General features: G+C 39.1%; 2 protein-coding genes across 2 annotated transcripts; one reads left to right on the plus strand and one right to left on the minus strand.

The window, feature by feature from the left end:
- Positions 1–1,560: 1,560 nt before the first annotated feature.
- Positions 1,561–7,681, minus strand: ube2na (ubiquitin-conjugating enzyme E2Na; the record flags this gene model as incomplete). Its single annotated transcript, XM_083894237.1, has 4 exons — positions 1,561–1,931; positions 2,355–2,495; positions 3,678–3,924; positions 7,652–7,681. The coding sequence occupies 4 exons, from the start codon at positions 7,679–7,681 to the stop codon at positions 1,885–1,887; spliced, it is 465 nt and encodes a 154-aa protein (XP_083750363.1). The 3' UTR covers positions 1,561–1,884.
- Positions 7,682–11,318: 3,637 nt separating this feature from the next.
- On the plus strand, positions 11,319–12,350 carry c1qtnf13 (C1q and TNF related 13; the record flags this gene model as incomplete). Its single annotated transcript, XM_083894238.1, has 1 exon — positions 11,319–12,350. One exon carries the CDS (start codon positions 11,319–11,321, stop codon positions 12,348–12,350), a length of 1,032 nt encoding a protein of 343 aa, XP_083750364.1.
- Positions 12,351–12,637: the final 287 nt, after the last annotated feature.

Genomic DNA, 12,637 nt, shown 5'->3' on the forward strand with positions numbered 1-12,637 from the left:
ATTTCTATTTTTTAAAAACACTTTGATAATGATAATTCTTGACATATTTCCTCTTTTTTGTGTCAGTCTATTCCCATTTCATTTAGCATTATGTTTATTTATATTTTTTTTTCCAGAACAATCTTTTCCATTCGATTCCAAGACCTCTATGTTGAAACTATGTACCTTCTCTTCTCTAACTTTTAGTTATTTTGTTTTCTTATGTCCTTTATGCATATTTTTGTTCCAATATAATTTTATGTATTACGAGGCCTCTCATTAAGAGGGCCGCCCGGCCACATGATTATTTGGGGGGGTTCTATGTGCATTTATGTTCCTTTTATTCCTTTAATCTTTCATAAAAAATACAAATATAATAGAGGTGATGCTGATATAGATCCAAACAGGGTTACAGTAATTACCTCAATACAAGCAATATAACAAAGTTCATTATCTATCACTATACCATTTTACATAATGCTAACACCTTTGAGACACTACAACACACAACTCATGGTTTGACAGAGGAAAGATATATTCTCTATTAGATCTTTTTAACTGAACCTTGAAGGAAGAACTTTACCCTCTACTCGATTACAAAAAAAACAAAAAACTAAACGAATTTTGCTTATGGGCGTTCATACCGTGGTCTTAAAATGCCACCTGCTACCAACCTGATCCAAACACCAACACGCATCAACAGTACTACATCTACATCAAGAATCACAAACAGAGAGTTATTAATCAATAGATTTTATTTACACAGCATGACAATATGCAGGTGAACTGTTCCAAAGCACTCTGAGAGCAGCACAACATTTCCTCCCCAGATTTATAGAAATAATTCATTTACAAACAGTGAACTGAATACAGACTTTTCGGCAAAAAAACAGTTAACAACAACCAAGTCTCACAGCCTTCATTGAACTTTTGTTACCATATGTATTTTGCCTCAACTCCCCTGACACCCACTGTTATCATAAAACAACAGCTTACATGTTACTCCTCACTCCTCACAAGTTAATGCCATTAGAAAAAGTAAAATCACTGTCTTATAGAATTAGACTCTGATGATGACAATGGGGAAACAAACAGAACAGTTAGTATAGCAACAGTAAGATTTATTCACATATAACAGACTGGATATGGTCATAAAACACACACTAAGTGCTAAAAGTAAAGGTCCAAAATGTCCATCTTAACCCTCCAATTCCCCAGTACATCCACGTCTACAGAGTGGTTGAACATTAATGAAGCAGGCTCAGTTTGTTTTTCTAACTTTATAAAGCCACATGTGACATCAAGAACATAAATGGGCTCCAAATGCTTATTTGTCCTGCAGCGACATCTTTGCAGCAGCAAAAACTCTCGCCCAACTTCAGGTGAGTGTCTACATACAGTGGGTTAAGAAGTAGTAGTTAGCTCAGCTTCATAAACAAATCAGCAAGACAATAAAACAAAAGTTATAAAAAAAAAAAATCATCAACAGTCAAACAAACTTAAAATATATTCCATATTCATATATTAAAAGTCTCTCACCCATTCCAACACCCCGCCCCCCTCTCCCTGTGAGCGTATCTGTTCAAGCACAGGTGATAAAAGCCTTCCAACTATCAATGGACAGAGAAAGAGTGAGAAAATCCAACACCTTGGCCCCATGCATTTTTCAACAGTAGCAGGTTAGGACAAAGAAGCTATTTCATTAATTAAGTGCATTTTAATCACCAGCTGTCAACAGTTGTGTTTTCTTTCACAATATACTCAAGTTGAATTTTGCACGTGTGTGTGTGTGTGTGTGTGTGTGTAAGAATGTGTCCCTTTAAATTCAAATGGAGTAGGAAGAACATGAGGAGTTGTGTTCACACACAAAACTTCCATTTTGCGTCTTGTTGCACTCGGGCTGCTCTATATTTCATTTTTGCTTCCAGCGTAAAGCCTGGTCCATGACTTGGCTGTAGAGACACAGAATAACAACATGAGTCCAGTTTACCAGCATTTCTGCTCTGTTTGCACTGTGAAAAACATACCAAAAATACTTTATACACATAAACTCAACAACAGCAACAGTCCTCATGACATTATTTTAAAGGTCCAGTGTGTAACATTTAGGTGAAAAAATGCAACTGATAAACCTGGTGGGACCACAAGGCACTGCTCTCATGTCTCTTTTATGACGCTGTATCCAGTCAAAAGAAGTATAAAAGCTTATATATTCATTTTATTTCACCCACTGAATATTTTCAACAGAACTCTCCTGGAAAAGCAAAAATAAATCAGATGTGTTTTAATTGTGGATGTATGGTATGCGTGTTGTGGCTGGATATTGGTTTAATTTAAAGTGACTAACAAAGTCAAAAACTTTAAGTGGTTTTCACCTATTTCTATGGCTTCAGCTTCATTGTTCTTCCACTTCTCTGCAACATCATTTGCTAGAGGATCATCAGGGTTGGGTGCACTTAGTAATGCCTGGATCGAGAGCAGCACTGTGCGAATCTGCAGAGCTGGTGACCATTTATCTAAAGGAAGGGGGAAAAAAACAAAGCTGTTAATGAGAGTAAAATTGATGCGGCAGCAGTTAGTGTCTACATAAGAGGACATAGGACGGGCTGTTATTGTTTTAAAACACATACATTCCTCTCTGGACACCCCTGTCATCCACCCTGCAGTTTCAAAACGTCACTGGCTCCATTTTTGCATGATCTGAGCACAGATGAGCAAAAACAGAACTCTTTGGAAACTAAGGCCCAATTCCAATTCCTATCTTAACCCTCAAGCTCAACCCTTAATCTTAACTGGCCCTCAAAACCAAGTGTTGAGGGTTATTTTGTCACTTAGAAATGGGACACCCCTTAAATGCAGAGACGTCTTCAGACTGTAGGGGGCAGAATAATGTGAAAGCTGCGTCCAGTCTGTCAACTCCAAAAAAGAAGAAGAAGAACACATTTACGTCACGACGATTATTTATTACGATCAAGAGTCAAGTTATTAGGTTGTCAGTTAGTTATAAGATGATACTCATACAAATACCACAACCACGGACATATTCAGCTGACAGTTACCACACACCACGGCTTATTGAAAAGTAAACCATAGCAAACGATCGCTTGTCAGCACTGGCCGGCTATTGACAAAAGATCGTAAAATAAAAATAAATGTTACGCAACAATGACGTCAGTAATCCATAATATGGGCCTAAACTAAGATAATACAATGGTTTTCATACTTTTTATATCTCTATTGACAAAGAAAATACTTAATTTGTAGCGTACTCGTTTCGCTGCTTTCGCCGCCATCTTTGTTATGTGAAAACACGCAATGCATTCTGGGTAGCCCTTGCTCCCAAGGGTGGTCTTGGAAAATCTCCATATTGAGGGCGATACAGCCCTTAAACTTGACCCTCAACGTAATTTTTCTGAGAATCAGGACAGTACTTGCACTCAGAGGGAGCGCACATTTTTGAAATTGAGGGTTAAGCAAGGAATTGGAATTCACCCCCACAATTATCTGCAGACTGCTTCTGATCAGTTGCATCAATTTTACCATCAGCTGTGAACAAAAACACATTTCATTTTTTTTCCAAATAGGTTAAGCATTCTGCGTACCAGACATAACTGGACATGAGTTCAGGGTCTTCCTCATGACACACAATCTTTTAAGTGTCTGCGCTGTAACAGTGACATGAACACTTTCTGACTTACCTTTCAAAATGTCTAGACATATTCTCCCCAACTTGTCTACATTGGGATGATATATTTTGGTCATGAAGCGCACTTTAGGAGCTGCCATGGGATATTCCTCTGGTAAAAAGAGTTCAAGTTTAAATGTGCCACCCTCAAACGGTGAGTCCTGAGGTCCAGCAATGACCACGTGAAAGTAGCGGGCGTTGCTCTCATCGGGCTCTGCCTTGATGCCTGGGACAGGCTCTGCAAGCAGACGCTGTGTTTCCTGGAATACAAAAAGAAACAAAGAAAACATTTAAGAGCTTGTTTTTAGTTATTGTAATAATGTAATATATACGTTTATGTTGGCAAATTTATTATTCTACTTTATCATCAACCTAGAGCTGAATTAATGTCTTTTTCTACACATGATAAAAAATAGGCATAGGCATAGCATTACAAATAACAAATAATATATTATTACTGGTTACTGAAATTTGAACACCAACATTTATGTTGATTCAAAAATAGTTCACAATGTTGAATGTCATTATTTTTTAACAAAAGAAGTATAGAGGCAGCTGTATATGAGTGACTCAGTGCTTTGACTCTGAGGACACACTGTGCAGCAGGCAACTGTCAGCCACCACCCCACAGTAGACAATTACTGTCATTCCCATCAGCCACTGCAGCAGAGCTACTCCCATCTACTCACCGCTGAGTGACCTACAGGAACACACAAACTCTCACACACACTCTAAATGAAGAGCAGATACCTGGGGTGTGACATGCACGAGCATGCACAAGTGACACACCTGACTCAAATTAGTGTTGTGTTGGTCATGAATGATTCGTTCGAAAGAAACTTTTGAGTGAACGAACTGACTGGGATCACTTCATGAACTGAGCTGCTCAGCAGCGAGTGTGGCGGCCGGGAGTGGAACTGCAGCGTTCTGTGAATCACTCGTGAAGTCGTTCGCCGGCACCGTCACTCACTCGTGAATCTTCGCCTCTAGCCAACGTGCACCGAGCGGGGAGGGAGTGACTAGTATGAAGAACTGTGTCTGCCGTGCTGCTATGATTCGTTCGCGCTGTCAGTCACTGATTCAGTCATGATTCGCGAACGAACTGACACACAGAGAACTGGAGAACTGTGGCTGAGGACATGAATCTCGTTCGCGCTGTCACTCACTCTATGACCCGCGGCACGAACGTACTGCACTCAGGGAACACGTGAGTCTCGTAGCAGGGCACTGGGCTCATTCTAAGCACTGAACTATTCGAATCTTTTGAACGAATCATTTAATGAACGGATTCTAGTGATTCAGTACACTTAAATGAACTGCCGATCCTATCACTAACTCAAATTCAACAAGGAAACTCATTGTTCCTGTTTGACATGGAGCCTTGTAGGGATAAGCTAATTGGTATTAGGCCGATACTGGTCAAAATCACTGGGTTGGATAGCAGACAAGAAAAATGTTAAACATAAAAAAACCTAATTTCACATAAAAGCATCTTTAAAGCATTAGCACTAATGAGTTTGTTAAGCTTGTCAATTTTAAAGAAGCTAAAATGACTGTATAGGACTGATATTGGTATGAGTAGATTCTCATGGCTGTGATAGCGGTATCAGACAACAAAATGAGTGATGTCTGTATGTGTAATACACACAACAGGATAATAAATAAACAAATCTGTATAATGAACTATAAACCATAGCACATCCAACTGCCACCACTCTTGTTGGGGACTTTCTTCTCCTGAATGCAGCTGGGAGTGAGATTCCTGAAATATTTCAGATAACCCACAGACAAAACCATGCAGTGAAAACACAGACACGAGCGGGGCTCACAGTCCCAGTCACACGCTATGTTGTCTCAAGGGCTCTGTCCACTAAACGTCAACTTCCAAACTTCCCACCTTTTCCCACCAACAGCCTGTCTGTGGTTTGTTTACTCACCACGTGCACAACTCCTCTTAAGATACATTCTTTTTCCTGTGATATCAGCCTCAACATACCAAGTTCAGCTCCATACAAATTACTTGATCCAATAGCAGAGAAAATTAACCAAAAAGAGGATTTAACAAATATACATTCCAGCTAATAAATATCCTGAAGAAAAACAAAAACAATGAATTTAAAGATATATGTAAACTAAAAATGTTCTAAAATGACAGGACAAATGGTATATGTTTTATTGAGTGGTGTAGCTAAAGTCTTCACATCTATAGAAATCTGTATTTGTATTCGAGGTAACAGACAGTTTAATTTTGCTTGCCAAAGACATCAATCTTCTTTTCTGCAACTTCTGGGCAAACCCCAAGGAAACATGAAATATGCAGTACTACTAGTTAACCAGTGAGTTGCCTTTTGTTTTTGTCATTTTATTGCCTGTGTGTATTTGACACTAATGGATCACATTGCCATTTGCTGCACATTCTGTCGTCAAAGCTCAGTCGGTACAGCACTAACACACAGGGTAACCAAACAAGCCAACAGTCCCCATGATCCTACACTGCTTCCCTTTGTGATCAAACCAGGTCTTCTGTTTTTATAGTATTGTTTTTAGTGGCTCTGTGTGTTTGTCGGTCTGTCTGCTTGTGCTTCCACACTTGCACTTGCCAATATGACCAACAGAGGCCGCCAGTCTTGTTGTGTGAATGGGGTGAAGTCTGCCATCTCTGATTGTCTTGTTTTGGTTAGGAACAGGAAACAGATGGCGTGATGTTCAAAAATCCCTTACCAAAAAGTGTTATGTCAAATTTAAATAACATTGCGAAATAAATGTATTGTTACAAAAGCTTGTTAACTGTTAAGGATATTTAGTTTGAGTAAACATTTGAAGTGAAAAACCAAAAATAAGAGCATTCTAAATGATGAGGTCCTAAAATGACTGGAGCGATGCAGGCCCCCCTTGGGGCAATTGGAAATAAGTTATTAGGAATGTATGGTGGTAAGTGAGATGGACAGTCACTTCGTACTGAAATATTGAAGTTCCAGTGTGTAACAATTAGGCACGGTAAGTTCAATAAAATGTACAAGTTTGTATAAGTGTATAAATTAGTTTAGAATAAGCCTTTATATTCACTTTAGGCAAGGGTTGCCATCTTTCTGCAACAGCTCTTGAGGACAAACCAGCAAGAACATTTTTAAGTGGAAGCTTGCGAAACTAATGAAGAAAAATATCCTTTCTGGTATGTGAAGGCCACCGTAGTTCCCCGATCCACTTGGGAAATAGAGTGAGTGGAGGAGTCCTCCATTTGTTACAATCTGCAGTCTCAACATTAGATTTACACATTGGATTGATTTTCTCTATTCATGATAATCCCAATAATGTAAATTTACTACAATGCATTATTGGGAGTGTTTATTATATGTCTTATGTATAACATCCTATATTCCCCTGTCAGTTATTGATGCTGTCTCATTCAGCCAGGGGCCAGAATGTGTCATCCTCCTGCTTTTCTACTGTAGTTAAAATTCTAATAGGCAAAATAAAACTGTCAAATTAATAAGTAATGACCTTTTTGAGTAAATTAAAAAGGGTGTTGGGGACTGCAGGTTCAGCCAAATCTTTAAGTATAAACACGAGTGCGTGGGATTGACAGGACAGTGTTATCTTGTCAAAAGCTCATCAGAATACAAACAGTCCTAACACAGAATTAGCTAGTCTGGCTAGCCAAACATTCGGTTAGCCCCACAGTAAAAAGTTCAGAACACAAGCGCATTTATTAAGTGTGTTACACACACGACGAGCTCCACACAGAGAACATTAACTGTCATATTAACACGGCACCCGTGTATTCTACCTATCCCCTGCGCTATGGGAGTGAAACGGAAGTTACTTTAGCAGACTAGCGTTAGCCAGCTGGATGCTAACGTTAGCACAGAGAAGTGCACACCGGCGGAGCTTTGGGAGTTCAGGCTGTGCGTCAGACTGTGTGTGTGTTGTCCAGCTGTAACACAGAGTCATACACGCAGCTGCTTAAAGGTTGAAATAAACACTTGCCTTGGTTATCCTACGGGGCAGTCCTGCCATCTTGAATTAAAAATGCGGGCGTTTATCTCTCTCCCTCTCCCTCGCTCTCGCTCAGTGAGTGTGTGAGTGTCGTTGTCGTTGTTGTTGGTGTTGACAGCGAACACACGTCTTCCGGGTCCTTTGGTGTTGACAGAGGATGGAGGGCAGAGGAATACTACTTTGAAGTTGTGTTACAGTTAGAGTTATCTCTCTGTATTAAGATACAGTTGGAGTTAAATATTGTTTTCCGTGGCTCTGTGTCTCTCTGTGCTTCCGCACTTACAAACACGATCATCATTCCCATGTATATTATTGTTTTCTCATGGGGATACAGAAATTCTACTTCATTTCTGAACTTGCATCTTGCATCTTTCAACACATGCATGTGGTTATTGTTACAGCTGAGCTGAGCTCTATGTCATATTTGAAAGGTTTAGCTTCACAACAAAGTGCTCCATCAACATAACAATTTACAGATTCAACATTACTGCAATGTTTGGCCTGTATGCTGACTGACAGACACTGGATACTTACATAATATACATACACATAATTCACCATGGCTTTAAAAAAATAATAATAAGTATTTCTTAAAATCTATTGTACATTATTAAAAGCAATTTTAAATCTTAATTACAAAACTACAAAATTATAACCATTTATTTATATTAAATGACCTTAAATTCACAGCCCACATGCAGCACCGTCACGGTCAATCAGTAGTCCACACTTTGGGAATTGCTGGTTTGAATGATTGAGTAAAAAGTAAACAAAGTAAAAATGACAAACACTGTGCTTCCCTCTTATATAATATAATATAAAATGAAATATTTGTACTTTATATGGAAAGTGCCAAATAATATAATGTAATCCAAGACGTCCACCAGTTTATAAATGAAATAAGACTTTATTTTCACTGAAATGCATGACTGACCAATCCTAAAGCCATTCTGGACTATGAGCCTTGAATTCCTCTTTTAAACTTATATTAAACATTATTTTGAATGTACATATATTCTCTCTACCCTCTCTTTTCTGTTCTTCATTTCTGCATGTTTTTGCATTACTTTGTCTCATGTGTAATTTCACTAAAAGCTGGGAAACCTAAAAAGTAAAAAAAAAACAGGTGGATTCAGGTGCATTAGGCACTATTGTAATAATGATAATAATAATAATAATAATAATAATAATAACGTTAAAAGTAATAGAAGTAAGAAATAGATTATGTTGCATTTCATTGACAGATTCTACAAGAACAACGTTTCTCACCGTAGATGATGTCAACATTATTACATTTAAATCTGAATGCCATGGAGACACCAGCTGCATTTGCCCTTGTTTCCCTCTGCAGTTATAGATGGGGGCAGTTTTGGAAGCTCCTCCCTGACGTGCTCATGTGGACAAAAGCTTTGTCTCTTCGTGTGTCACGTCTGTTAGGTGAACATTAGCTGTGCGGTAAACTAAGAGGAACTTAGGAAAATTAACATTTTCTGTCCAGCATGCTATTTCTGCTCCAACACAGCCCGGCAGGTGGGTTAGATTATTATTATTATTATTATTATTATTGTTGTAATTGCTTAATCTTTCTTTAAATTGTTCTGTGGTATGATCTATTGTGTGTTTGCTACTGCAGGAATATAGAGATTATTTAGTTTTTTTCCCCAATTTGCCAGAATAGTAGGCTATTATATGATCTATTTCATGTTGTTCACAATTATTTTCACATTTATGAATTGTGCCATGCAGTAAAAATAGAATATTTCTTATTGGAGATTGTTTTGGAATACTTAACTATTATTTCTGACGGGTATCTGAGAATGGGCTATTGTGCCTTTGTCAGTGATAGTTATGTCTAAACCTTGACCCTGAATTCACTGTCACAACATAGCATTAAACATCTGTCATTGAGTCTTTGTGACTATGTATGTCACAGTCAGCAGTGCACAGTGTGAGTCTGTTATTAACTCAGGTTTTCTGGTTTCTTTACTGCTCATTTTGACTTAATCATGGGAATCCTTTGAACTATATTTTATAGTATTTTATAGCTTCTTTAGATGGACTTAGATTTCTTACTCAATCTTATTAATATGTGTCCGTTTGTAAAAAGGCAGAATTACTGGATTATAAACTCGTGTCATTTATGACAGAACAACATGATTTGCTGTCACTTATCCACATTTTCGTTAATTCTTTGCTGCAGTGTCTTTTTGCTTTCTGCCCCTCCCCACTTTACCATCCCTCCAAAAGATTTTCCATTGTTCAACACACACGGAAACAGATGAACCAGCGCTTAATCGGGTCCCGTCTCTCAGTGCACAGAGAGAACAGACAGTATCAGCCACATTACAGGGGCTGCTGCTCACTCACACACACACGCCTTGACCCGAGTGTGAAGATCTCTTTTGACAGGGATTTAACACACTCATATATCAACTGGGAATCATTTACTTAGAGACATTAAAGTCAGCCTGACACTAGAATTACTCTTAACAACAAAATATATATAGTTATATTAGTAATATAACTAATTATCATTATTTCTCCTTAAAGTCTCATTGTGTATCCGTTGCATGTAATGGCAGTTGTATTTAGATTGAAAATACACTTCTACAGTCACACTTCTGGGTTAGGCAAGTTTATTTTTAAGCAATTTTAAATATTACACCAAAAACATTGGAATTTGAAAGCGACAGGAACAGAAACAAGGGAGCAGAGTTTCTAAGAATGAAAAAACACTGGAATTAAAATATAATAGTATTAGTATATAAACGCGGTGAAGACACGTTTAAAACATGTTTGGTGTTTGTTTGTTTGTTCGAATGATTCTTTCATTTTCTTTCATTTTATAATTGTATTGTTTTACGCATGGATAGTATATAAAAAGTTGACATGGTCTTCATGGTTTTACTAGATGAGTCCAACCTGGAAGTAACAGTAAGTTGAATAGCCAGCAGGGGGCAGCTTCACTGGCTGCAAAAAAGAACTGAGATTGAATGGGAGTCTGTGTGAAAATTAGTCTAATCAAGAAATTATTTAAATCATTTATAAATGTTTAATTAATAAATCAATACCAGGGAATATCTACCTGAGGTGTGCACACACCGTATAATTGAATTTATAACACCAGTGTGATTGACAGCCGGTATGATATATTAGTTATACATATATGTATGTTTTTTGTAGCAATAGATTAACTTTGTATTATAAATATGAATGTTTTGTTAGGGTTAGGGTTATGTGTATGTTTTTTGTAGCAATAGATTAATTTTGTACTAATATGTTTGTATTGATAACAATATAGCATTCATCAACACTGACTCTTTTATTTTGAAATTCTGCTGAATGTCATCGCCGATATTGTTGCAGTCTCATGATGGAATATTGTGATATCATTTCACGCTCATGGTGCCCAGCCCAACGAACAGTGACTCATTTTCGACAAGTGTGGTCTTATTTTGTTAACATCCTGACCAGATGAGACGCTCAGTGGCCCCCAGGTTATTTGAGTTTGAGACCCCTGCTCTATAGGAATAGATGTTGCTACTGTAAAGATTTACAGTGATGAATGTCTTTCATTTATATCTGTTGTTTGCTTGAATTCTTTTCTTCATTCTTAGCTCACTGGAGCACACGTTACATCCTGCTGTGCATAGCCATCATGATCGCCTCCTCTGGACCAGTCTCTCCTTTCCACGCTCCTCCAGTCACAACAGGTCTCCGCTCAGCTTTCTCTGCCACACAAACCACCAGCATAGTGGGAGGCAGGCAGAAGGTCGTGACCTTCGACAGGCTCATGGTCAACATCGGAGGGGATTTCAGTCCCGACGGCGGCCGCTTCCGCTGTCGCATCCCCGGGGCTTACTATTTTTCCTTCTCCGTCGGGAAGTTTCCAAAGAAAATACTGTCAGTCATTCTGGTGAAGAATGGGAAGGAGGTGCAGGCTATGGCGTACGACGATTACCTCAAGAAAGGGAGGAAAGTTCAGAGTCAGAGTGTCATGATGGAGCTGAGGCACATGGACACAGTGTGGCTGCTTTTACAGCCGTCTCCTCAGTACGCTTTGTACAGCAATGCCGGGCCTTACATCACCTTCTCTGGCTACCTCATCTACCCTGACGTATCCACAGCCAGCTACACCAACAACCACCTCTCTCCACCAGGCCAGTCCTACCCACACTGCCCTCCTCCTGCTGACCCACAGGTCAGAGGTCAGACGTCAGAGCAGCCACGGTCAGCCTTCTCTGTGGCCCGGACATCCACGCTCATTGGTCAGAGCAGCGGGCGGCAGAACAAGCGACCTCTGACCTTTGACGTGGAGTATATCAACATCGGGGGACATTTCAACAAAACCTCAGGCCTTTTCACTTGCCGCTTCCCGGGCGCTTACTTCTTTGCCTTCACTGTGGGGAAACACCCTCGCAAGGCCGTTTCTGTGAAGCTGATGACGGGGAAGGGAGACGTGCAGGCGATGGTGTTCGACGACGACACGTCAAAGAGGCGGGAGATGCAGAGTCAGAGTTTGCTGCTGTCTCTCAGGAGAGGCGACACGGTTTGGCTGTACAGTCAGCAGGATGAACGCTATGCCGTCTACAGCAACCAGGGCAGGTACACCACCTTTTCTGGGTTCCTGGTTTATCCCGAGGCAGAACTCTTCACACCGTCGACCAACTGGGACACAACTCAACTCTGAATGTGTTTTTAGTAGCAGAAAAGACAAAAAAAAAGTTTTTAAAGAAACAGAAAAATAAATTCTGCATCACCATAGAGCGAGAACATTCACTACTTTTTTTTGTTTGCGATTGACTTCATTCTCAGTAAATAATTGAGTTCCAAATTACACCACAAGATGGTGCTATGACACAATAGTGTACAACATGGTATTTGTTCCTGTACAAAAACAAAAGGCTAAATGTATTATTTGTGTTTATGTATAAATTATTGGTGAAGTCAAAATTGTTTTTTTCGTGAAAAAAAAAA

Source organism: Microchirus variegatus, assembly GCF_963457635.1.
Source record: "Microchirus variegatus genome assembly, chromosome: 8".
Classification (NCBI taxonomy): Eukaryota; Metazoa; Chordata; class Actinopteri; order Pleuronectiformes; family Soleidae; genus Microchirus; species Microchirus variegatus.